The sequence below is a fragment of the Corvus moneduloides genome, chromosome 5, assembly GCF_009650955.1.
Source record: "Corvus moneduloides isolate bCorMon1 chromosome 5, bCorMon1.pri, whole genome shotgun sequence".
Lineage (NCBI taxonomy): Eukaryota > Metazoa > Chordata > Aves > Passeriformes > Corvidae > Corvus > Corvus moneduloides.
In genome coordinates this window covers 1,914,528-1,937,907 of record NC_045480.1, presented here as the reverse complement: position 1 = coordinate 1,937,907, position 23,380 = coordinate 1,914,528, and the positions used below count along the sequence as shown (strand labels likewise).

The window sequence follows — 23,380 nt, the reverse complement described above, 5'->3', positions numbered from 1 at the left end:
TTTCGGGGAGGGGGGGGGGCGTGGGGGTCCCTGTGCCCGGGTGGGGGGGGCCGTGCCCCCCCATCCTGTGCTGCCACCAGAGGGGGGGGGGTTTGGGGTGCTGCCCCCTCCCCAAGCTGCTCATTTGGGGTGCAAGTGGGGGGTGGAGGCTGTGCTGGGGGTGTGTGGGGAGGGGGCGTCCATCCTGGGGGCTGTGGTGCCATAGGGGGGACCCTGCCCCAAAAGGGGGTGCTGGCCCCCCCCCCCACCTACACTGCATGGGGGGAGAGGTCCTCGTCCTCGGTGGGGGGGGTGGGGCCCCCCAAAAGCGGTGGGTGGGGGGCGTCACGGGCCAGCAGCAGCGCGAAGCCTGGGGAGAGAGTGGGGTTGAGATGGGGGGAGCTGGGGGGACTGTGGGAGGTTTTGGGGGGTTTTGGGTGGGGTTGGGTAGTTTTGGGGGGGTTTACGGGGGAGTTTTGGGGTACCTGGAGTGGCTTTTTGCAGGACGAGGTTCTCGCTGGGCTCGTCCCCCTGCAAAGAGTGGGGGGACTTGAGGGGTCCCTCCACCCCCAGATGTGCCCGCGCCCTCACCAGGGGACTCCACCCCATCTCCCATCCTGCCCCCCACCCCGTTCCCCATCCAGTCCCACCCCAACCCCCAGAACCAGCCCCCAGGGCCGTGTATTGCCCTCTGCCCCCCCGCCCCAAAACCTGCAGCCCCCACAGTCCCCGTGCCCCCCCATCACCTCCAGCCCCACATAACCCCAGAGCCCCTTTTGGCCCCCCCACATCTCCCCCAGCCCCCCATCACCCCCAGCCCCCCACCGTACCTGCCCCGGGGGGGGTCTCGGCTCCCAGGGGGCCTCCCAGCCCCCCCACTCGTGCCCCCCGATTCCATTGCGCCCCAAATCCTGGGGGTCCTGCACCGGGCGGGGGGGGCCGGGGCTGTGCGGGGGAGGCCCGGCCGGGGGTACTGGGGACCCCTCCCGCGGGCTGGGGACCCCCTCAACCAGCGGCCCCAGAGATTCCCATGCCGGGGGGCTGGGCAGGGGGGGAGTGTCCGGGAGGGGCCCCTCCTCATCCCGGGGGGGCCTGGGGGGAGACCCCAAGCCGGGAGTGCTGGAAGGAGGGAGGGGCTCTACCCCATAAGTGCTTTCAGAAGACCCCGACCCAGAGGGGCCAGGGGGGATCCCCATCCGGGGGGGGCTGGGAGGGGGCCCAGACATGGCAGAGGGGGACTCTGACCTGGTGGTGGCAAAACTGGGGGTCCCCAGGGTGGCAGAGGGAGGGGTCCCAGTTCCCATGGGGCTGGAAGGGGTCCCAGTGGTGGCACATTGGGGGGTGCCCGACACCACAGGGCTGGGGGGGCTCCTTGGAGTGGCAGAGGGAGGGGTCCCTGTCCCCCCGGGGCTGGGGAGAGTCCCGGTGGTGGCACTTTGGGGGGTCCCCGTCCCCACAGGACTGGTGGCAAGGGGGGACCCTACTCGGGCTGGGCTGGAGGGGGTCCCCAGGGTGCCACGTTGTGGGGTCCCTGTCCCCACAGCACTGAGGGGGGTCCTGGTGGTGGCACTTTGGGGGGTCCCCGTCCCCACAGGACTGGTGGCATGGGGGGACCCTGCTCGGGCTGGGCTGGGGGGGGGCCCCAGAGCGGCAGAGGGAGGGGTGCCCCTGCCCGTGGGGCTGGCGGGGGTCCCGCTGGTGGCACATTGCGGGGTCCCTGTCCCCGCGGGGCCGGGGGGCAGAGGCGGCGGCAGCCGGCGGGGGCTGGGGGGCGGTGCCCCCCTGGAGGAGCCGGGCGGGGGGGTCTGGGGGGGCTCCGGCCGGCGGAAGATGAAGGCGGATTCCGTCAGGCTGCGCTGGTACCGCAGGAAGGGCCGGCGGGCACCTGGCGGAAGGCGGGAGGTCAGCAGGGACCCCCAGAGCCCTCCGTGCCCCCCAACCCCTCCATGGCACCTACCGGGGGTGCTGCCGGGCAGGGGCGACGTGGACGTGGAGCCCGAGCGCTCCCGCTGCCGAAAGAATTCCCGGGGGTTCTGGGTGCGCTGGGAGACCAGGATGGCGGCTTCCTGCGGGATCGGGGGGTCAGCGGGGGTGTGGCACAGGGCGCAGGGCCGGTGGCCCCATGACCCGGGGGCAGGGAGGGACCCGGTCCCGACACTCACGGCAGCCGTCCCGCTGACCCCGCTGCGCCCCCCGCGCTCCCGCTCGGCCGCCTCCTGCTCCCGCTGCTGCTGTTCCTGCGGGACACGGAGGCGATGGGAAACATGGATCCCTCAGGATGGAGCCCTCGCATCTCCCCAGGTTAGACCCCCCACCCCGGATCCCCCTGAAATAAACCGCCTGTATTCCTTGCGATGGACCCGCTCGATCCCTCAGGATGGACATCCCAGATTCCCTGGGATAAACCCCTTCAGATCTCCCAGGATAGACCCCTAGAACCCCTGGATCCCCTGGGATGAACCCCCTGGATCATCTCAGGATGGAACTCCTGGATCACCCGGGATGGATGTCCCAGATCCCGCCCCCTCCCCCCTCCCTAGATCCCGCAGGATGGGACCCACAGATCCCCTAGGATGAACCCCCTGGATCCTGCTGGGATGGAGCCCTCTTATCTCCCTTGATCCCCCTGAGACCCTCCCCGTTCCAGCCCCCTTCCCGCTCACCCATCGCTCCTGCTCCTTCCTCCGCTCCTCTGCGTCCAGCCGCGCCTGCTCCTGCCTGCGGGGCCGGGAGTTCGGGCGTCAGGGAGGGATTATAGGGATGGGACACGAGGATGGGACATGGCACACAGATGGGAAACACCAGTGGGGTATGGGAATGGGAACACGGGGATGGGGACATGGGGATGGGACACAGGGATGAGGATGGGACACGGGGATGGGGACATGGGGATGGGACACGGAGATGAGGATGGGACACGGGGATGGGGACATGGATGGAGACACGGGGCTGGGAGAGGGATGGAGCCCAGTGTTGCCCCTCACCGGCGCTCCTCGATGAGCCGCTCCCGCTCCTGCAGCCGCCGCTCCCGCTCCGCCGCCTGCAGCCGCTCCTCCTCCATGCGCTCCCGCTCCCAGCGCCGCCGCTGCTCCCGCTCCCGCTGCCGCTCCTGCTCCTTCCGCTGCTGCTCCTCGCGCTGCGCACGCACCGGGATCAGCGCCGGGATCGGCACTGCGAGCCAGCACCGGGACCTGGACCGGGAACTCACCCGCCCCGGCACCAGGAGCGGCACTGGGACCCCTCTGCCATCGGCACCGGCACGGAGAACCGGCACCGGGACTGGGAGCCCGCCGCACTTCACATCGGGACTCTCGCAGCCTCGGCACCAGGACCAGGACCGGGACCCCATCGACCTCAACACCAGCACTGGCACCAGAACCCCCCTCGGTCTCGGCACTGGGACCGGGACCCCACTGCACCCCACGCCGGGACTGGGACCCCCACCAAGCTCGGCACCGGGACCCCTGGGCTCAGCCCCTGGCAACCCCAGCCCGAGGCAGCAGCCGTGACCCCATTCCTGGGATACCGGGGGACCGTGGGGACCTCCCGGCCCTTCCCCAGCCCCCCGACACCTCACCTCAGCCTGTTCCCAGAAGGAATCGCGCTGGGTGCGCTGGAGCTCCAGCGCCGGGTTGGTCTTGCGGTAGTTGGTTCCCTGGGGAGCACAGGCGGGTCAGGGTGGGACCCCCAGAACTCCCCAACACCCCCTGCCCAGGGACTCCCGGGAAGGGTGACCGAGCACCCATCGCTCCCCAGGTGTCCTCCCCATTCCCGCGGGGACATCGCCCCACCGAGACCCACTCACCACCAGCTCCGGGGTGTCCTGGGGCGTCCTCCTGGGGGGGCGAGGGGCGGGGGGCTCCAGCTGTGCCAGCACTCGGCGCAGCCCCTCCAGCGTCACCTCCTCGGAGCGGCGGGCGCTGATCACCGCCGTGGCCTCCTGCCGCAGGGAGGGGACGGGATGGGACCGTGCCACCCCTCCCACGGCCCACCCCCCGCATGGATCCACACTCCCCGGGGAATCCCGGCACAATTCCCTCGGACGTGTCAGGCGTGGGACTGGATCCAGACGTGGGGCCGGATCCAGATCCCGGACCCAGACAGATCACCGGAAGCTGTTCCGGGCGATGGGGAGGGCAGGACCCCCCCCCCCCCCCTCCGTCAGGACGGGATGGAGGGGGCAGGGATCCCAACCACAGCTCCGGCACGGCGGCCAAGACTGGGAGCACTGGGAAAGCGGCGGCTGAGTCAGCAGCGCCAGGAATGCGCCCGGGCACAGGCAAAGGTCGGGGCGGCGAGGTGGGGGAGACAGGGGCAGGAATGGGGAACACGGGGGGGGCGGGGACCCCAACACACCACCCCAGGACCCCCCGAGGGCTCCGTGCCCCCCACTCACCCTGAAGAAGCTCCGGATGGCCGGCAGGTGTCCGGCACACGCCGCCCTCAGCGGTTCTGGCACCTTTTCCCCCACCTGGCACCGCACCCATTGCTCAGCCCGGGGGGGTCCCATGCGGCGGTCCCCCCGGGATGCCCCCCCGCACTCACCCAGCTGATAAGGACGATCCTGGGAGTGCCAGAACCAGGATCGGGGACCCGGCACAGCCCGTACATGACGCTGCCGACAGAGAATTTCCCAGCGAGCTCATCCGGCCCCCCGGCTGTAAGGAGGGGGGGTCAGAGGGGGTACGGGGGAACTGGGGGGACCCCCAAATACTCCCCGGCAGCTTCGCTCCCGGTACCTCCGGAATCCAGGAGCTTGAGGTCGTGGTGCTTCTCATAGCCAAAGACGGCCCTGGAGGGGGAGAAGGGGGGGGGTCAGGGTGGGGGTCAAGGTGGGGGGGTCAGGGTGAGCGTCCCACAAGGTGCGGGAGCTGCCGGGCTTGGGCACCCCCCGTGTTCCCCCATGCCACCAGCTTGGGATGAATTCATGGAAGTGCCGCCGGCAGCATCCGCCCCCGGGACAATGGGAATGTGGGAAGCGCCGGAGCGGCACGGCCCCCCCCAACGACCCCCCCCCGTGAGGAGGTGCCGGGACCCCCGCCCGGCCCTGGGAAGGCTCCGGGGGCCCCATCTCGGAGGGACCCACACCCCCCGCCCCCCCCCCCCCCGCATTTCCAGCGGCTCTGCCCCTCTTTGTTCCCGCGTGGCTCCGGTTCCGGGCGCACGCGGGACACGGCTGGGCACGGCTCCGGCAGCACGCGTGGAGCACGGCGCGGCGGGGCACGTCACGCATGTCACGGCATGTCGCGACAGGCTGCGGCGCCACATGGCGGGACAGAGCCCGGCACGCGGCCGGGCGGGCGCCGGGAGGAGCCGGCGCTGGAGCCGGTCCAGCCGCGCTCCGGGGGCAGAGGGCAATGCCCGGGTGGCCGGCGGCCACAGTGACGGGCGGCCCCGTGACGACGGGGGGCTGCGAGGCCGATGAGCCCCGGTGCCGTCGCCCCCCACCCCGGAATGGGGGTTTTGAGGGACACCGGCTCGGGCTCCGCGGCACCGGCACCAAAGAGGGGCCAGCCCGGGACCCCCAGCCCTGTCTCGTCCCGGGACCGGCGTCTCCCCGGTGCAGCCGGGCAGAACCCCCCTCACCGCACCCCGGGGTGCTCCCCGACTCCTGCAACCCCCCCCGGGCCCGTTCTGCCCCCGCCCCGGGCGGCGGCGCCGCTCCCACCCCGGCGGCACCGGGAGGGACCGGGCGGGACGGGACGAGACCGTGCGGGACTCCCGGTTCCCAGCGAGGCGGCGCGTAGGGCTCAGTCCTGGGACCCCCATGGGGACCGGCACCCCCGGCCGAGACCCCGGTGCGCCCCGGAGCCTCCGTCCCGGTGCCGGTAACGGTGCCTCTCGGACCGCCCCCGACGCCCCGGCCCGTGCCGGTGCCTGTTCCTGCTCCCGTTCCCGGTCCTGTGTCCGGTGCCTGTCTCGGTGCCCATTTCCAGTCTCGGTCCCCTCTTCCGTTCCCGGCCCCATTCCCTGTTCCCTCTGCCGGGTCCTCATTCCCGGTGCCCTGTTCCCGGTCGTTTCTTCCGTCCCCCTTCTCGGTCTCCATTCCAGCTCCCGTTCCCTCTCCCGGTGTCCCCCGCCCGCCCATTCTCACCAGTCGGTCGCAGCCCGGGGGTTCCCCACGTCCTCCCGCGCCGCCAGCAGCGCCAGCCGGTACCGCTCCAGCCCCGGCCCCGCCATCCCGATCCCGGGGCCGATCCCGATCCCGGGGCCGATGCCGATCCCGGGGCCGCCGCCGCCCTGCGCCCGCCCCTCCCTCCCCCGCCGCCCCCCCGGCGCTTTCCACCGCCCACGGGCGGCACCGGGCGGGGCGGGGGCGGGAGCGGCCGGGAGGCACCGGGACGGGACGGGCGGCGCTGGGAGCGCTGGGAGCACTGGGAGCACTGGGAGCACTGGGGCGCGGGTGCCGGGCCTGGGTCCCGCACTGGGACAGGGTCCCGCACTGGGATGGGGGTCCTGTAATGGGATGAGGGTCCGGTACTGGGATGAAGGTCCCATACTGGGATGAGGGTCCTGCACCGGGATGAGGGTCCTGCACCGGGATGAGGATCCCGTACTGGGATGAGGATCCCGTACTGGGATGAGGCTGCTGTGCCAGATTCCCATTCTGGGACATCGATTCAGGTCCCAGGATCCCACAGCAGGACATGGATCTCACACCAGGATGTGGGGCAGGTCCCAGGGGCCCGCACTGGGACGTGTGCCCGGGTCCAGCATCGGAATGTGGCTGCGGTGCCAGGATCCCACACCAGGATGAGGGTCCCCAGACTGGGATGTGGGTGCAGGTTCCTGGGGGCCCAAACTGGGATGTGGGTGCTGTGCCAGGATCCTGTGCTGGGATGAGGATCCCACACTGGAATGTGGGTGCTGGGCCAGGTTCCTGGACTGGGATCAGGGTGTTATGCCAGGATCCAGCACCCAACCAAGGAGGGGGGTGTGTCCCTCTTCCCTCTTGTGTCCCCCCCGTCCCTGGAGCCTCTCCTGACATTCCCTTTTTATGCCAGGAAATGGGATTTTGGGGAGCTGGAGGAGTCTCCGGGTCCCCCTCGACCATGAAGGTGGTCGGGGTGGCCCCGGGGACATTCCCAGCTCAGTGTCTGGCCCGCCCCATCCGCACACGGCCCCCGTCCCAAAGCCTCTCCCATCGTTCCCTTATTTGGGCACCGCGACTGGAAAATCCCAAACCCCCAGGGAGGAAAAAAATGCTGGAAAATGGGATCTTGGGCCCAGCGACACGCCCAGCCCCGTGTGTGGTGAGCCGGGTCACCCTCTGTCCCAGCGCCACTGGTGTGACTGGCATTACTGGTGTCACTGGTCTCACTGCTGTTACTGGTGTCGCTGGTGCCATTTGGGTTGTTGGTGTCACTGGTTTTACTGGTGTCACTGGTGTTACTGGTTTTGCTGGTACCACTGGTGTCACTGGTTTTATTGGTGTCACTGGTGTTACAGGCTTTGCTGTCACTGCTGGTGTCACTGGTCTTACTGGTGTCACTGGTTTTACTGGTGTCACTGGTGCCACTGGTTTTGCTGTCACCGCTGGTGTCACTGGGTTTACTGGTGTCACTGGTTTTACTGGTGTCACTTGTTTTGCTGTCACCACTGGTGTCACTGGTTTTACTGGTGTCGCCGGTGTTACTGGTTTTGCTGTCACTGCTGGTGTCACGGGTTTTATTGGTTTCAATGCTGTCATTGCTGTCACTGTTGTCGCTGCTGTCACTGCTGTCACTGCTGTCGCTGTACACACTGCACTGGTTGTGCTGGTGTAACCGGTGTTGCTGGTTTTACCGGTGCCACTGGGGTTATTGGTGTCGCCGGTTTCACTGGTGTCTGCCACTGCTGTCACTGATGTCACTGGCGTCACAGGTGTCACAGGTGTCACTGCTGTCGCTGCTGTCATAGATGTCACAGATGTCACAGGTGTCGCTGGTGTCGCTGGTGTCACAGGTGTCGCTGCTGTCACTGCTGCCGCTGCTGTCACTGCTGCCACATGTGTCGCTACTGTCCCTGCTGTCACTGCTGCCGCTGATGTCACAGGTGTCGCTGCTGTCGCTGCTGTCCCTGCTGTCGCTGCTGTCACAGATGTCGCAGGTGTCGCTTCTGTCGCTGGTGTCACTGCTGTCGCTTCTGTCACTGCTGTCACAGATGTCACTGGTGTCACTGGTGTCACAGATGTCACAGATGTCACAGATGTCACAGGTGTCGCTGCTGTCACAGATGTCACAGATGTCACTGCTGTCGCTGCTGTCACAGATGTCGCTGCTGTCACTGCTGTCGCTGCTGTCGCCGCTGTCGCCGCTGTCGCCGCTGTCGCGACCCGGCCCCCCCGCCCTCCCCCTCGCGTGGGCGTGTCCCTCTGACCCCGCCCCGTGGGCGTGGCCTTTGCCCGGGGGTGGGCGGGGCCCTGAGGGGGCCGTGCCGTCACGTGGCGGCGCGGCGCCCCCTGGCGGCGCTCCTTTGTCCGCGCGCGGGGCGGGGCGGCGGGGGGCGTGGCCTGGCGGGCGGGGCCGCGCGGGATTGGCGGGGCGGGGCGGGGCGGGGCGGGGCGTGCCGCGGCGGCGCGCGCTGATTGGCTGCGGGGCGGGGCGGGCCGGGCGGGGCGGGGGTCGGTAACGGGCCGGGCCCGGGTTCGGGTCCGGGCGGGGGGCGCTGAGCGGGGCCGCTCCGTTGCCCGGAGCCCCCCCCGCGCCCCCATGGACCCCGACGTGGACTACGAGCGCCCCAACGTCGAGACCATCAAGTGCGTCGTGGTGGGCGACAACGCGGTGGGCAAGACGCGGCTGATCTGCGCCCGCGCCTGCAACGCCACGCTGAGCCAGTACCGGCTGCTGGCCACGCACGTGCCCACCGTGTGGGCCATCGACCAGTACCGCGTCTGCCAGGAGGTGAGGGCGGGGGGCACCGCCGGGCACCGCCGGACAGCGGGCGGGGGACAGCGGGAGGGGGGTTACCGGGGGACACCGGGCACCGGGCATCGCCAGGCACTGAGGGGCATCGGGGCGCGGGGGGGGGGACAATAGAGTGTACCCGGTACCAGAAGGGACACCGAGGGGGGCCCCGGGAGGGGGTAGCGGGGCCACACCAGGGTGGTACTGGTGGTACCGGGCAGGGCGGTCGGTGATGGTGCCGTTCCCGGTGCCGTTCCCGGTGCCACTCCCGGTGCCGGCAGGTGCTGGAGCGCTCCCGGGATGTGGTGGACGAGGTCAGCGTCTCCCTGCGCCTCTGGGACACCTTCGGGGACCACCACAAGGACCGGCGCTTCGCCTATGGCAGGTGAGACCGCGACCCGCTACCAGAACCCCACCCCCCACCACCATCACCCTGACCCCCGCCACCGGCACCCCCGAGACCCCCAAACCCCATCACCGGCAGCCCAGCCCAGCCCCCACCACCAGCACCCCCACCCCAAGCCCTGCCCATCCCGGGACGCGCGGAGCCAAAGGAGCTCCTTGGGCTCCTGCCAGCGCCCAGAGAGCAGCTCTGGCACCCCAAAACCTCGGGGAGGAGCGGGGCTGCCCCCATTCCCGGCCGGGGACGGCTTTGGGGGCACCCTGACCCCGACACTGCACCCCCCGAAGCCCCCGCCCCGAGCAGGCACCCCGGCTGCTCGTGGCCCCTCCGGAGTTGTGGGTGGGGGGCGGCCCCGGGGGGGCTGTTGTGGTGCGGGAAACTTCCCCGGGGGCGCTGGCCTGGGCGCAGGAGGGGCCCCCCAGACCTCCCCTGGCCCCCCGGTTGTAAACAGCCGGTCCTCGTGGCCGCCAGCACGTCCGGGCTCTTATCGCCGCCGCCCCGCGCCAGCCCCGCGGCACCTCTAATCTCCCCGCGGCACGGCGGGGGCTCCGCCTGTGGGGACACCCCAGCAATGGGGGGGCAGGGGGGGCCGGATCCCCATGGCCCGCGGTGGCCCCGGGGCTGGCCGGGGGCCCCGGGGGGGCCGGTGGCGGCTATCTTGGTCTGGGACACGGGCCCGGCTCCAGCGGCGCCTCCCGGTCACGTCCCGTCCCGGCACGGACTAAAAACAACCCGGGCCCGGGGCCACGCGGCTGCTCCGGGGACTTGGGGGTGCTGGCACCCACCGTGTGTCCCCTGGCACCCCCACCATGTCCCCTGGCACCTCACGCCCCCTGAGCCAGGGCTGGGGTGGCAGTGGCCGCCCCACGGTGGGCGCAGGGATAGCGGGCATGGTCTGTTCCTGGTGCTGGGGACTGGCACCCGCCCAGCCGACCCCGCCGTGGGTCCATGGGTCACCCTGGCCATGGGCATCCTGGGGGTCTGGGGGGCTCCTGGGAGTCCATGGGGCTCCCATAGTCAGGAGGCTTCCAGGTGCTTGTGAAGCTCCCAGGGGGTCTCTGGTGCTCCCATGACCGTGGGACTCCGGGATTTGTGGGGCTCCTGGGGGTCTGGGGGCTCTCAGGGTGTCGTGGAAGGTAGTGACAGGCATCCTGGGACCGGGCTGGGACCCGGGTGCCACCTGAGCAGGGCGTGTTTGGGGACACGGGGTGACAGCGGGGCGGCACCGGGGCAGCGCTGCCCTCCCGCTCCTGCTGCTCCCCCCAGGTCGGACGTGGTGGTGCTCTGCTTCTCGCTGGCGAACCCCAACTCGCTGCGGCACGTGAAGACCATGTGGTACCCCGAGATCAAGCACTTCTGCCCCCGCACCCCCATCGTGCTGGTGGGCTGCCAGCTGGACCTGCGCTACGCCGACCTGGACGCTGTCAACCGCGCGCGCCGGCCGCTGGCCAAGTGAGCCCCCAAAGTGTCACCTCCCAGCCCCACGGCGACAGGGACACCCCGATGTGTCATCACCAGGACCACCCCAGTCCCATGAGAGTGGGGTCCCCTCCCTCTGCTGCTCTGGGGACCCCCAGTTTTGCCACACCAGGTTAGGGTGTGTCATCCCAGCCCCCGTGACCCCGCAGGATGGGGGCCCCTCATGGGTCAGGGTCCTCTGACAGCACTTGTGGGGTAAAGCCTCTGCCCCTCTCAGTACTCCTGGGTTGGGGTCTCCCCTCCAGGTCCCCCTGGCACCCCCACAATAAGGAGAGGCCACTCTCCCAGCACCCCCTGGGATGGAGATGAGACCTCCCAGCATCCTTGGAATCAGGAGGGGCTGCCCTGGACACCCTCCTCAGCCCCTCCCCAGCTCCCCACCCTGTCCATGCCCCCTCAGGCCCATCAAACCCTCGGACATCCTGCCACCGGAGCGGGGGCACGAGGTGGCCCAGGAGCTGGGGGTGCCGTACTACGAGACCAGCGTGGTGGCCCAGTTCGGGGTCAAGGACGTGTTTGACAATGCCATCCGCGCCGCGCTCGTGTCCCGCCGCCACCTGCAGTTCTGGAAGTCCCACCTGCGCAAGATGCAGCGCCCGCTGCTGCAGGCGCCCTTCCTGCCCCCCAAGCCCCCCCCGCCCCTCATCCAGGTGCCCGACGCTCCCCCCGGCCTGGGGGGGGGCCCGGCTGCGCTGTTCCAGGCCCCGCTCTGTGCCGACGTCGTCTTCCAGCTGCAGGGCGGCCACTGCGTCTTTGCCCACCGCGTCTACCTGGCCACCGCCTGCTCCCGTTTCTACGACCTCTTCACGCTGGAGGGGCCACCCGAGACCCTCAGCGAGGGGGACGGGGGGACCCGTGACCTGTCATCGTGGGGCCGCGGCTTCCTGAGCCTGCGCTGGGAGCTGGTGGCCGACCCGGTGGCGGGGCGGGAGCGGCGGATGGCGGTGGTGGCCATGGACCGGGGCGTGCGGCCGGAGCCGCTCCGCGCCGTGCTGGAATATTTGTACACGGGGAAGCTGGAGCGGCCCCACGGGGACCTGCGCCAGGTGGGCGCCGTGGCCGAGCTGCTGGAGGTGTTCGACCTGCGCATGATGGTGGCCAACGAGCTCAACCAGGAGAGCTTCATGAACCAGGAGATCACCAAGGCCTTCCACGTGCGCCGCGCCAACCGCGTCAAGGAGTGCCTGGCCAAGGGCGTCTTCGCAGGTATGGGGGGCTGTGGGGATAGGGAGGTCACCACTGTCCCCTCCAGCTGGTGTCCCCTTCTCGTGGTGCCAGTGTGGGCACAGGGCTACGATCACCCTGAGGCCCTCCCACCACTGAGGTCTTTGGGGTCTGGGGTCCCGGAGTCAGTCATGGGCGTGCTGCTGGGGTGGAATGACAGTTCTGGGCTGGGGTGGGCAAGGGGTGTCCAAGGGTTGCTTGTCCCTGTGGCAATGGTGGCCGAGGGGTGGCTGTCCCTGGTCTGCAGTGGCCGAGGGGTGGCTGCCCCTGGGCTGAGGTGGCCGAGGGGTATCTGTGGGGTGGCTGTCCCCCCTGAGCTATCTCCTGACCCCAGACGTGGTGTTCCGTGTGGACGACGGGGTGGTGCCGGCGCACAAGCCGCTGCTCATCGCCGGCTGCGACTGGATGAGGGCCATGTTCCGGGGGGGCTTCCGTGAGAGCTACGCCGATGAGGTGGGGGCCGGGGGGGACCTGTGGCTCTGTGGGGCAGGGTGGGCATCTTTGGTTGGGGTCTGGGGGCTGCTCGGACCCCCTGGACCAGGGACATGTGGATCTTGCTTCCCTCTTGCTGAGGAGAAAGTGGGGAGCTGTGCTGGGTCGGGGGGCTATTCCAGGGCTGGGTGTGCTGTGCCAGCTCAGGCACTGCCAGGAGGGGTCCCCCCTTCCCTCAACCCCCTCGGGGGGTGGCTCTGAGCCTCCCCCCCATAAATCCCCCGATCCCACAGGTGTCCCTGCCCGGCACCAACTGCGCCTGCCTCCGAGCCGTCCTCGACTTCCTCTACACGGGGGTCTTCACCCCCACGCCCGAGCTGGACGCCATGGAGCTGCTCATCCTCACGGACCGGCTGTGCCTGCCGCGGCTGCAGGCGCTCACCGGTGAGACCCCCCCCCACCTCTCCCCGCACCCCCCCCCGGTACCGCGCCCCCCCTTCCGTGGCCCCTGACGTCACCTGCCAATACCCTGCCGGTGCCTCGGGGACCGATCGATCGTCCCCGTGTGTCATTCGCTGTCCTTATGTAAGGGCGGTGGGGGGAGGGCGTGCCGGCTCGGTCCCCGCTGTGTGACCCCTCCTGGCCCCCCGTGTCCCCCCGCCCCATCCCAGAGCAATACGCTGTGGACGAGCTGCTCCGAGCCTTCATGCAGCGCGTGGAGATCGACGAGCAGGTCATCATCTACCTGGAGATGACGCAGGTACGGGGGAAGGGGGGGGTGGAAGGCACGGAGACCCCCGGGGGGAGGGGGGGGAGGAAACACAGAGACCCCCAGGTGATGGGGTGACACCCCCCCCCAAATCCCCCTCCCCAAATTCCCCTCCCCAGTTCCACAACGCCCGGCAATTGGCCGCGTGGTGCCTGCACTACATCTGCACCAACTACAACCGCGTGTGCCGCCGCTTCCCCCGAGAGATGAAGTTCATGTCCCCAGGTACGGGGCTGGCGAGGGGCACGGGGGGCACGGGGAGGGCGTCCCCGCCGTGCCGTGACCGCCGGGATGTCCCCGCAGAGAACCAGGCGCACTTCGAGCGGCACCGCTGGCCCCCGGTGTGGTACCTGAAGGAGGAGGATCTGTACCTGCGCTCCAAGAAGGAGCGGGAGCGCGAGGAGCAGCTGCAGCGCAAGCAGCACCCCCGCAGCAAGTGGTGCTTCTGGCGGCCCTCGCCCCCCGTGTCCTGAGCGGGGGGCTCGGGGAGGGGACCCCCGCGTGGGGCTGGGGGGCTCGGGAGGGCTGGGGGTCCCTGTGCTGAGCAAGGGGTTCGGCCTCAGGATCCCCACGCTGGGCTGGGGGTCCCTGTGGTGAGTGGGGGGGTTTGGGGCTGGGGGGCTTGGCTGGGCTGGGGGTCCCTGTGCTGGGCTGAAGGTTCCTGTGCTGAGTGGGGGGGCTCAGGCTTGGGGCTCCCATTATGAGCCTTGGGACCCCCACACTTGACCGGGGGGCTCAGCTGGGCTGGGGGTCCTTGTGTTGAGTGAGGGGCTTGGGCCTGGGGCTTTTATAAAGGGCTGGGGGGCTCGGCTGGGCTGAGGGTCCCCGTGTTGAGTGGGGGGCTCAGGTCCAGGGCTCCCATACAGGGCTGGGGGTCCCTGTGCTGGGCTGAGGGGCTCAGGCTCAGGACCCCCACCCTCAACCCCAGGGGTCCCACACTGAAACGAAGGGGGTGGACCCTGGGACCCCCACCCTGGGCTGCTTCACTCGGCCCTGGGACCCCGCCACTATTGAGCCAGGGGGCTTGGCCAGGGTGAGGGTCCCCCAAGGGCTTGTTTACCCCCCACCCCGGCTGTTTACAGGCTCTGCCGTATCGCAGCCCCCCCGTCCCACCGTGCCTTGGACGTGCGGGGGGGCCGTGCTGAGCCCCCTCCCCCCCCGGCAGGGCCGCCCCGCCCCGGCCAACGCTGGTGCTACCTCTGACCGAGCAGTATTTGGGGCTGGGGGTGTGCAGGGAGCGGGGGCTCTGCCGCTCCTCCTTTCTTTTTTTTGGGGGGCTCCCCACCCCCGTAGGGCTCTCTGGTGCTGTATTTTCTCCCCCCGTGGGGTGGGGGGAGGGCCAAGCTGTGAGCAGGGTGGGGTGGATGGGGGGGTGGGCGCGGGGTGGGTGTCCCTGGGTGCTTGTGTGGCTGCGAGAGCCCCCGGCTCATCTCTGTGCCTTGGACGGGCCCCCCGGCCCCGGGCTGTGTCCTGGGGGGGGATCATTGTCCCTGTCCCGGGGGTGTGACAATGTCCCTGTCCCCGGGCTGTGTCCCCCACCCCCTCACCCGGAGTAAGGGGGGGGGCACCGTCCCCGCCCCCGGGCTGAACTGCACAACCGTTTTTACACTTTTTTACCCCAGGAGCCCCGCCGCCCCGCCCCCCCCCGCCCCGCCCCCCCCCCCCCCGGCCTCGGCCCCCCCCCCCCCCACTTCAGCAGCGGCTGTTTTAACCTTTAATAAAGCCTTTTTTAACGGAGCCTGACTCTGCTGGGCCCCCCCAACACGTAAGACCCCCCCCAGGAAGGAGCGACGGGGGGGGGGGGGGGCTTCATTCGGGTGTATTTATTGGGGGGGTACAGAGCACATGGGGGTGGGGGGACCTCACACACTGGGGGGGACACGAGTGGGACATACAGGGTGGGGGGTCACTTATGGATGGGGCAGATCCCCGGCACGGCAGGAGGGGCTGGGGGCTTCCCCCCCGCTCAGGGCCTGTCCCAGGCTGAGCCCCCGCTGTGGCTCCAGGACTGGGCCCCCCATTTCCCCCCCGCTCCCCCCAGCCTCGCAGGGCCCTGGGAGCAGAGCCTGGGGTCACCTCAGCTCCCACGGGGGGGTTTGGGGGGGTCAGGGGCATTTGGGGGGGGGCTGGAGGGGACCTGGGGATGTCCCTGGGGTCCCGCTGCAGCTGCTGCTGATGTTTCCAGCCCCAGAGCACAGCTGGGGCCTCAAACATCTGGCCAGTGGCCATGGGACTGCAGCGTCCCACCGGGATTTGGGGTCCTGCGGAGGGTTGAGATGCAGGATCCTCCAGGACCCCGTGTCTCCCCCGGCTTCCCTCCCCCTTTTTCCCCTTCCCGGTACCCGCGGCAGGCGGGTGTTGCATCCCGGGACGCTGGGCCGGGCCCGGGGCTCTCCCGGCCGGAGCAGCAGGTAGCACAGGTTCCCCGGGATCCTCCCGTCTGAGCCGGGTCTGTTCCCAGCCACGCGGCCCTCCGGGAAGGGTGGGAGGCCACGGGAGGATCCCGGAGCCGGCGGGAGCCATGGGAGGATCCTGGGGGTGGTGGAGCTGGAGCAGCTCCCAGCCCTCGGGAGGGCTTTGGGCAGGGGAGGATCCCGGCCGGGCTCCCCCCGCACATCCCCACGGAGCTCCGGGGGGGGTCTGTGCTCACCCCTCGCCCACGGCCGCGCTGCCGGAGCATCCCGGCGTTCCCGGTGTTCCCGACATTCCCGGAGCTCCCGGCTCAGGCTGGCCCGTAGCAGAGGATCTCGCTCAGGTCGTAGCCGGTGACAGCGAAGGTGTCCCCGGCGGGGTCACAGAAGCGAGCGCCACAAACCTGCGTGTCTGTCACGCACTCGGCGTGGCAGTGCTGGATCTGCGGCGGGAGCGGATCCGTAGGGAATGCCGAGACTCCTACGGCAGCCACAGCTCCAAGGGCCACATCCCTGGCCCACGTGCCCGGTCCCCACGGAGCAGCCGTGGCTCCGAGTGCCAGGTCCGTGTCCCAAGCCCGGACTCACCTCGATGCCATCAGTGTCCGGGTCCCTGCTGAGCTGCCAGACGTGGACGAAGGAATCCTCTGCGCCCGACAGGAGCTGCCAGGGGAGCAGAGGGACCGTGGGGACACCACGGAGGTGGCAGTGCCGTGGGGCAGGGTGGGACACTGGGGTGGGACATTGGGGTGGGACACCGGGTTGGGATTTCAGGGTGGGATGTCAGGTGGGATGTCGGGGTGGGATGCAGGTTGGGATATCGGGCAGGATGTCAGCGTGGGATGCTCGGTGTGATTCCAGGTGTGATTCCAGGTGGGACACCCCGTCCCCTCCGTACCTTGCCGGTGAGCGGTGCCAGGTCGAGCGCGTAGATCCAGCGGGCGTGGGCGCTCACCTGGGCACGGATCTGCCCCGACCCCGCTTCCCACAGCCGGATCTGCCCGTTCCCATAGCCCGCGGCCACGATCCCGTTCCACAGCCTCACCGAGGAGCAGGTGCAGCTGGACACAGAGGAACGTGTCACCTCCTCTAGGGCGTCCCCCCCTCGTGTCTGACACCCTGCGGGACCCCCGGGGCTCACCCAGATCCCGGGATCTTCCCGAGCAGGGTGAACTCCTCCCCAGTACTCCACAGGCAGAGGGTCCCGGAGTCATCGGCTGTCACCAAGTCCCCGGCCCCATCCTGTGGGGAGAGATGGCTCAGGGGCATCACCGGGCAGTGTCCCCAGCTCTGGGATGGCACCTGGCACTGCCCTGGCTGCGGGGCTGCCCCAGGGGCACCAGGACAAGCTGGAACAGCTCCCGAAGCACTGACGGATCCCGGCCGGAGCGGGGCCGGGAGCACCCGCGGGCGGCTCCGCCGGAACACGCCCGTGTTTGCCCACGCTGCCACGCCGAGGGTGGATTTCGAGGAAGGATCAGGGCACCCCTCCCTCTGCGAGGATTCCCGGCCGCTCCCGGCCCTGGGAATCTCGCTGGGGCAGCCCCGGGAACCCTCGGCACTCGCGGAGCAAAGTCCAGGGGGGTGTGTGAGGGGATGGGGACGGCGGCTGTGGGAGGTGACACAACAGCTCCGTGTCCCCGCGGTGACACGGCAGCTCGGGAACGGGTTCTGGGGGATGAATTCCTTGGGGATCCCAGAGCAAGGAAAGTTCAGTGACTCATCAGGGAAAGTGCTGAGTGGGAGGAAAGGGCTGGTGAGTCTGCAGGGACCTGCCCTGTGAGCTCCCAGTGCCTCAGGAGGTTCCAGGAGAGATGGGAGGAACTTGGGATAAGGGATGGAGTGACAGGGCAAGGGGGAATGGCTTCTCACTGGAGAAGGGGAGATTTAGATGGGATATTGGGAAGAAATGCGTCCCTGTGAGGGAGGTGAGGCCCTGGCACAGGGTGCCCAGAGCAGCTGTGGCTGCCCCTGGATCCCTGGAAGTGTCCAAGGCCAGGTTGGACATTGGGGCTTGGAGCAGCCTGGGATAGTGAGAGGTGTCCCTGCCCATGGCAGGGGGTGGAATCAATGGGATTTAGGGTCCCCCACCCTCCCCCCATACCGGGGCCTGGCCCTGCTCGGCCGCGATGTCGGTGATGGGATCCCGGTGCTGCTCCAGGATCTCGCTCAGCGTCACGTTGGTCCCTTTTGGGGGGATGTCAAACACCAGCACGGCCCCAGAGGATGTCCCTGTGGGGTCAGGGGGTCAACAGGCCTGGGCCATCCCAGGGCCACTGCCTTCCCCACGGCCCAGGCCTGGCTCACCCACGCAGACGAAGCGGCCGCCGGCTGCGGCGATGCCTCGGGCGAACACGGAATGTGCTGGAAGGGAACGGGTTTGTGCCACCCATGGGCAGGGACTGACCCCCGTCACAGGAACTGGGGGTCACACCCCAATCCTGGCACGGGTTTGGGCCTGTCACGACAAGATAGCGAGGTGCCGGTGTCCAGGGAACGGAGCTGGGGAAGGGGCTGGAGCGGCTGAGGGAGCTGGGAAAGGGTCTGGAGCACCAAGAGAGGCTGAGGGAGCTGGGAAAGGGGCTGGAGCTCCAGGAGAGGCTGAGGGAGCTGGGAAAGGGGCTGGAGCACCAGGAGAGGCTGAGGGAGCTGGGAAAGGGGCTGGAGCTGCAGGAGAAGCTGAGGGAGCTGGGAAAGGGTCTGGAGCACCAGGAGAGGCTGAGGGAGCTGGGAAAGGGTCTGGAGCTGCAGGAGAGGCTGAGGGAGCTGGGAAAGGGTCTGGAGCCGCAGGGACAGCTGAGGGAGCTGGGAAAGGGTCTGGAGCACCAGGAGAGGCTGAGGGAGCTGGGAAAGGGTCTGGAGCTGCAGGAGAGGCTGAGGGAGCTGGGAAAGGGGCTCAGCCTGGAGCAAAGGAGGCTCAGGGGGGACCTTATGGCTCTGCACAACTCCCTGACAGGAGGGGGCAGCCGGGGGGGTCGGGCTCTGCTCGCAGGGAACAGGGACAGGAGGAGAGGGAGCGGCCTCAGGCTGGGCCAGGTATTGGGATATTGGGAAAATTCCTCCTGGGAAGGGCTGTCCAGCCCTGGCAGTGGTGGAATCCCCGTCCCTGCAGGGATTTAACATCCATGTGGATGTGGCACTTGGGGACACGGGTCAGTGGTGGCCTGGGCAGTGCTGGGGGGGGTTCAGGGGTCTCTGAGGGATTCAGGGATTCACCTGCCGGGTGCTCTGGGACGTGCAGTGCGTGCCAGAAGACCATGGTGGAGCCATCAGACTCGTACATCTGGGATGGAGGGACAGGGTGGGACACTCTGGGGGGTGACAGGGGGGCAGCAGGACCCCCAGGAGTCCCCAAGCCCCGCAGGCCTCACCTGGACCCCGCGCTGGGACGTGAGCACCAGCAGCACCCGGGATGGGAGCTCGCACCACGCGGCCTGGGAGGGACGGAGTGGGGCGGGAGTGGGGGGCACGGGCAGGACCCCACAGCCCCCTCCTGGGGCAGGACCCCCAAAACCTTCCTGCTGGAGCCCTCCAACTCCCCCTCCTGTGGCCCACACAAACCCTTCCCCTGAAGCCCCCCCCAAAACCCCCTCGTGAAGCCTCCCAAATCCTCCACCTGGAGCCCTCCCAAAAGCTTCCTCCTAGGGCAGGATCCCCCCTCATCCTCCTCCCGGAACAGGAGCCCCCAAACCCTCCTCCTGGAGCCTCCCACACCCCCCTCCTGGGGCAGGACCCCCTGGCCCCCCCCACCCCAGCCGTGTCTGACGTTCCCACAGGGGGGGCCCCCCTGGCCTCGGGGACCCCCCCAGCGTCCCACAAACCCCTCAGGGGGCTCCTTTGCCCTCCCCACGGTCTGGGCACTGCAGGGTCCCGGGGCTGCCCCCGCCCTGTTTCGGTGGCAGGAGGGTGACAGAGCTGTGACACGGCCCCACCAGAGCCAGAGCCGTGCCAGGGGCGTGCCAGGGCCGTGTCCCACCCCCTGCCCGGCGCCAGGAAGAGCCAGGCGAGGCTTTCCCTGTGCTCCCTGTCCCTCACCTGTGTGAGCAGGGGGGTGCTGAGGGCCGAGCCCCCTCCCCGGGCCTGCAGCTGCCGGGGGGGCCCCTCGTTGCCCAGCAGGCTGAGGCTGGTGCCGTGCACGGCGCCGAAGGCCGGGGGCCGGGCAGGAGGGCACAGCACGGCCAGGTTGTTGTACAGGGCCGAGCTGCTGCTCCGCAGGGCCAGGCTCCGCTGCCGGCGGTACGGCCTGAGGGGGGGCACAGCGAGCCGGGGCTGCCGTGGGTCCAGAGGGGGAGTGGGAGCAGATTCAAGAGGGGCCAGGGGCGCTGATGTGGGGCTAGTGATGCATCCAGACGCGGAGGGGTAGATCCAGGGAGCCGGGGGAAGCTCCAAGGCGGTCCGGAGAGCTCCAGGGGGCGGGGGGCAGATCCGCCCCCCTCCCCTCCCAAGGGCCCCCCAGGCCCACGGCCCAAGGTTCTCTCCCAGGGACCCCACCCCAGCCCCACCTCCCCGACCCCTTCCGGAGCCCCCCGGCCTGCCCGCCCCACCCTTCCCGCCCCTTTTTCCCCCCCCCCAGTCCCCCCAGTGCCCCCCAATTTCCCCTTTCCCCCTCCCCGCTCACCCGGCGCTCGCCGCCGCCATGGAGACGCGTCGCGGCGTGATGACGTCACGGAGGGCGGCGCGCGGTGATTACGTCACGTTGCCGTGGAGTCCGGGACGCCGAAGGGGCGGGATGGCCGAGGTGGGACTGGGAGAACTGGGCGGGACTGGGGGAACTGGGAGGTGGCAGAGCGGGGCCAAGGGGGCCGGTGTTGGCTGGGTGGAGCTGGGTTATACTGGGATATACTGGGGTATACCGGGGTATACTGGAGTGAGCTGGGGGGCCGTTCTGGGGCGGGTTGGGATGTACTGGGCTATACTGGGGTGTACTGGGAAGAGCTGGGGGGCCGTTCTGGGGCGGGTTGGGGTGTACTGGGCTATAGTGGAGTGTAGTGGAGTATACTGGGATGTACTGAGATGCACTGGGATGTACTGGGATGAGCTGAGGGGCCACGCTGTGGTGCGTGGGGGTGTACTGGTCTATACTGGGGCGCACTGGGCTGGTCCCGCCCGGGCAGCGGCAGCTGTGGGGGTCTCTGTTCCCGTGCAGAAAGCGAAACCCCGCGGGGCCGGCACTAAGTCGCGACGGGACAAGTCACGAACGCTCGTGCGATCGCAGCCCCGGCAGGGCAAGAAGACCTCCTCCAAAAGCCCCGGCCGGACCGCGGCCCAGCTCACCCCGCCCGACGATGGCGGGGAGTCCCCGCCCGAACCCTTGGACACCGGGCCCATCCTGGACGATCTCCTGGACCGGGTGATGAGCGAGTGCGCACTGGCGGCGGCGGCACGGCAGGTGAGAGACCCACCCCCCCCCCCCCCAATGATTTGGGGAGGTTGGGGGGGGCTGGGAGTCCCGGGCAGGGGTCTCAGCGCTGTCTCTGCAGCGGGTGTCCTTCACGGTGTCGCGGGCGCGGGACGCCATCCTGTTTGTCGCCGAGTGGCGGTTCCAGGTGCGGGACGACGGGGAACCGGACCCTGAGGGGGACCCGGATCCCGAACGAGACGGAGTCTGGAAGGAGGATGAGGAGCCCGAAACCTGCACCTGGGACTCCTGGATAGCGGGCGTTCCCCCCATCGTGTCCCGGCCCTCGGAACAGGTGAGACGTTCCCCGACCGCCCCGGAACCCGCCCGGGCCGCGGGACGAGCCCTGTCACCCACAGCGGGTCCTCTCTGTCCCCCGGCCAGGTGCCGTCCGAGGACGTCCCCGTGATAGCCGAGGCTGAAGGTCCGCCCGAGTGTCCTGGCGAGGTCCCCGACGCTGTTCCCGTCCCGACTGTCCACCCTCTGCCCACGGACCAGGTGAGACGTGCCCCGGCTACCCCTCCCTGAGACCCCCCGGGCTGACCCCCAGCAGCTCCGGGGCCATGGGACACCCGGTGTCACCAACACCGAGTCCCTTTTGTCCCCCGGGCAGGTTTACGATGCGGAGCCGCCGTGCCCGGAGCCCTCCGCAGCCGCCGAAGCTCCTCCCGCTCAGGTCCCCGACGCTGTCGCCGTCCCGCCCGTGTCAGGGCCACCCAGCCCGGAGCCGCCCATCGCTCCCCGGCCCCCCAGGAAGGGCCTCCGCCTCTCCCGGCCCCCGCGACCCCGGCCGGCCCCGCCGAGCCCGCCCCGGCCCCCGGCTCCGCTCCCGGCCAAGCCCCCGAAATCGCCAGCGCAGGGACCGCAGGGGTCCCTGGAGGCCACGGCGGAGGACGGCGGCCAAGTGCCACCGCTGCCATCCTCCTCCCGCACCCGCCTGGCATCGATCCAGCTGCTCAGACCCTCCGGCGGCAGGGGAGTGCCCAGGCTGGGTGCCCGCCGCGTTGCCGCTCGCTGGGTCGTCCCCGAGGTGAGCGTGGTGGACCTGATGACCGAGGCGGATCAGATGCGGCCGGGAGCCTCGCGGGTCCGGCTACCCCCGTCGGGGTCCCGGCAGGTCCTCCCGGGACCCGGGCGGCCGCCCAGGGCCGAGCCGCAGCTGTGTCACCCCTGGCTGGCCTCGGCTCGGCTGGCGCCCGGTGTCACCGTGCGCTGGGGCGGCAGCGAGCGGCGCGGGCCGGCCGTGGAGGGGCGCGACCGTCAGGGGGACGGGGAGCAGAAGGAGGAGGCGGCGGTGAGGAGAGCTGAGCAGCAGCTGAAGCCCATCCTCCCCTACCCGGAGTGCCGGATGTCAGAGCACGAATGAGAGAAGCACCTGGAAAACCCGCTGGGAATGTCTCGGGGGATGTCTCAGCTCCGGGGGGTTCCTCCTCCACCGGCGCCGGGGCTGGCACTGGGCACGGCACCGCGCGGCGCCCCCGGAGCTCGGGGCTCTTTGCCAGCGCTGCTGAAGAAAACAAGCAAATAAAAACCCCTAAAATGAGTTTTCCCCACTCGGCCGGGGAGCCGGCGGTGCCACCGGAGCCGGACCGGGAGCACCGGGCGCTGCACCCGTGGTGCCACCAGCCCCCGAACCCACACGTGGCTCGTCCCCGCAGCGCCTTTGTCCCCAAATGAGGAGTAAGGGGGATGTAACGGGGTGACACGTGTAGCTTCGCCCCGTGAGCTCCGGCGGGACCGGGCGGGCAGAGGCTGCCCGGAGCCTCCTCTGCCTTCCCGGGAGCTCCGGGGTCCCTCGCCTCCGGGACTGTCCCCGCCTGCTGCGCCACTCCTGAAGGTCCCTGCTCCCACAGGGACGTGCTCCAGCTCCGGACCACCCGTGTCCGAGTGTCCCCGCACTGCAGGATGGGGACTTTGGGGGGCACAGGGGGCATCGCCCCTCCTGTAGCCGTGCCGGGGTTGAAGGGAATCCGCAGCGGCGCGGGCGAGCAGCCCTGGGGTGGCACCAGGGACACCGGAGTGACACAGGGAGCTTTACACGTGCCCCGGTCACTCCCTGAGTTATAGTTCTAGAGTTCCTCATTAGCATATGAGGAGTGAGCGTGGTTTTCAGCTCATTAGCATGAGCTGTGACAGCGGGTGCGGTTTTCAGTTCCGTTTTAGCGTGAGGCGAGGCCTTAGGCGCGGCTTTCGGTTCTCATTGGCACAAAATGATGGAGTAGGCGTGGTTTTCAGTTCCTAATTAGCGTGAGAGTGTTTTCACCATCGCGCGCTCGGGTCTTAATTCAGTGTTGGTCGAGGGTCTGCTCTGGCGGTTCTACAAGACGAGTGCCCCCCAAATCAACAGCCCTATTTGTGACCCCACTTCTTGCGCTGCTGCAATGACTCCCTTGTTGCTCA

The 23,380-nt window shown here is 69.6% G+C and overlaps 4 protein-coding genes across 5 annotated transcripts; 2 read left to right on the top strand and 2 right to left on the bottom strand.

Moving 5' to 3' along the window:
* Positions 1 to 11: 11 nt before the first annotated feature.
* On the bottom strand, positions 12 to 6,214 carry LOC116444251 (drebrin-like). Its single transcript, XM_032109484.1, has 13 exons — positions 6,074 to 6,214; positions 4,719 to 4,771; positions 4,525 to 4,637; positions 4,376 to 4,450; positions 3,785 to 3,919; positions 3,557 to 3,634; positions 2,964 to 3,115; positions 2,643 to 2,697; positions 2,142 to 2,216; positions 1,937 to 2,045; positions 810 to 1,864; positions 465 to 510; positions 12 to 349 (listed from the first exon to the last, which is right to left on the bottom strand). The coding sequence occupies exons 1-13, from the start codon at positions 6,157 to 6,159 to the stop codon at positions 249 to 251; spliced, it is 2,133 nt and encodes a 710-aa protein (XP_031965375.1). The 5' UTR covers positions 6,160 to 6,214; the 3' UTR covers positions 12 to 248.
* Positions 6,215 to 8,589: 2,375 nt separating this feature from the next.
* On the top strand, positions 8,590 to 13,747 carry LOC116444449 (rho-related BTB domain-containing protein 2-like). The gene is made up of 9 exons (XM_032109863.1): positions 8,590 to 8,861; positions 9,146 to 9,249; positions 10,534 to 10,719; positions 11,147 to 11,952; positions 12,305 to 12,423; positions 12,696 to 12,846; positions 13,074 to 13,162; positions 13,291 to 13,396; positions 13,475 to 13,747. The coding sequence occupies exons 1-9, from the start codon at positions 8,670 to 8,672 to the stop codon at positions 13,642 to 13,644; spliced, it is 1,923 nt and encodes a 640-aa protein (XP_031965754.1). The 5' UTR covers positions 8,590 to 8,669; the 3' UTR covers positions 13,645 to 13,747.
* Positions 13,748 to 15,266: 1,519 nt separating this feature from the next.
* On the bottom strand, positions 15,267 to 20,284 carry WDR54 (WD repeat domain 54). The gene is made up of 10 exons (XM_032109927.1): positions 20,201 to 20,284; positions 19,618 to 19,825; positions 18,954 to 19,016; positions 18,799 to 18,865; positions 17,890 to 17,946; positions 17,687 to 17,814; positions 16,724 to 16,824; positions 16,481 to 16,643; positions 16,171 to 16,245; positions 15,267 to 16,025 (listed from the first exon to the last, which is right to left on the bottom strand). The coding sequence occupies exons 1-10, from the start codon at positions 20,218 to 20,220 to the stop codon at positions 15,894 to 15,896; spliced, it is 1,014 nt and encodes a 337-aa protein (XP_031965818.1). The 5' UTR covers positions 20,221 to 20,284; the 3' UTR covers positions 15,267 to 15,893.
* On the top strand, positions 20,188 to 22,523 carry C5H2orf81 (chromosome 5 C2orf81 homolog). Of its 2 annotated transcripts, XM_032109926.1 has the most exons (5): positions 20,188 to 20,320; positions 20,729 to 20,971; positions 21,063 to 21,275; positions 21,365 to 21,478; positions 21,594 to 22,523. In XM_032109926.1, the coding sequence occupies exons 1-5, from the start codon at positions 20,219 to 20,221 to the stop codon at positions 22,344 to 22,346; spliced, it is 1,425 nt and encodes a 474-aa protein (XP_031965817.1). In that variant the 5' UTR covers positions 20,188 to 20,218; the 3' UTR covers positions 22,347 to 22,523. The 2 variants fall into 2 exon arrangements, with proteins under 2 accessions (XP_031965817.1, XP_031965816.1); XM_032109925.1 differs by lacking the exon at positions 20,188 to 20,320 and having other exon boundaries at positions 20,516 to 20,971.
* The last annotated feature ends 857 nt before the right edge of the window (positions 22,524 to 23,380 follow it).

What these genes read in the sequence shown, in the direction of transcription:
- LOC116444251 (XM_032109484.1), bottom strand. Translation starts at nt 6,159, where the DNA reads ATGGCGGGGCCGGGGCTGGAGCGGTACCGGCTGGCGCTGCTGGCGGCG. An exon ending in CCCCGGGCTGCGACCGACTG is followed by an intron (nt 4,772 to 6,073) that starts GTGAGAATGGGC and finishes CTCCCCCTCCAG; the next exon opens with GGCCGTCTTTGGCTATGAGA. An exon ending in CCTGCAAAAAGCCACTCCAG is followed by an intron (nt 350 to 464) that starts GTACCCCAAAAC and finishes CTCTCTCCCCAG; the next exon opens with GCTTCGCGCTGCTGCTGGCC.
- C5H2orf81 (XM_032109925.1), top strand. Translation starts at nt 20,606, where the DNA reads ATGTACTGGGATGAGCTGAGGGGCCACGCTGTGGTGCGTGGGGGTGTA. An exon ending in TGGCGGCGGCGGCACGGCAG is followed by an intron (nt 20,972 to 21,062) that starts GTGAGAGACCCA and finishes CTGTCTCTGCAG; the next exon opens with CGGGTGTCCTTCACGGTGTC. An exon ending in ACCCTCTGCCCACGGACCAG is followed by an intron (nt 21,479 to 21,593) that starts GTGAGACGTGCC and finishes TCCCCCGGGCAG; the next exon opens with GTTTACGATGCGGAGCCGCC.
- WDR54 (XM_032109927.1), bottom strand. Translation starts at nt 20,220, where the DNA reads ATGGCGGCGGCGAGCGCCGG. An exon ending in GCACCCCCCTGCTCACACAG is followed by an intron (nt 19,017 to 19,617) that starts GTGAGGGACAGG and finishes CGTCCCTCCCAG; the next exon opens with GCCGCGTGGTGCGAGCTCCC. An exon ending in CGTCCCAGAGCACCCGGCAG is followed by an intron (nt 17,947 to 18,798) that starts GTGAATCCCTGA and finishes GTTCCCTTCCAG; the next exon opens with CACATTCCGTGTTCGCCCGA.
- LOC116444449 (XM_032109863.1), top strand. Translation starts at nt 8,670, where the DNA reads ATGGACCCCGACGTGGACTACGAGCGCCCCAACGTCGAGACCATCAAG. An exon ending in CGGCGCTTCGCCTATGGCAG is followed by an intron (nt 9,250 to 10,533) that starts GTGAGACCGCGA and finishes TGCTCCCCCCAG; the next exon opens with GTCGGACGTGGTGGTGCTCT. An exon ending in TCTACCTGGAGATGACGCAG is followed by an intron (nt 13,163 to 13,290) that starts GTACGGGGGAAG and finishes TCCCCTCCCCAG; the next exon opens with TTCCACAACGCCCGGCAATT.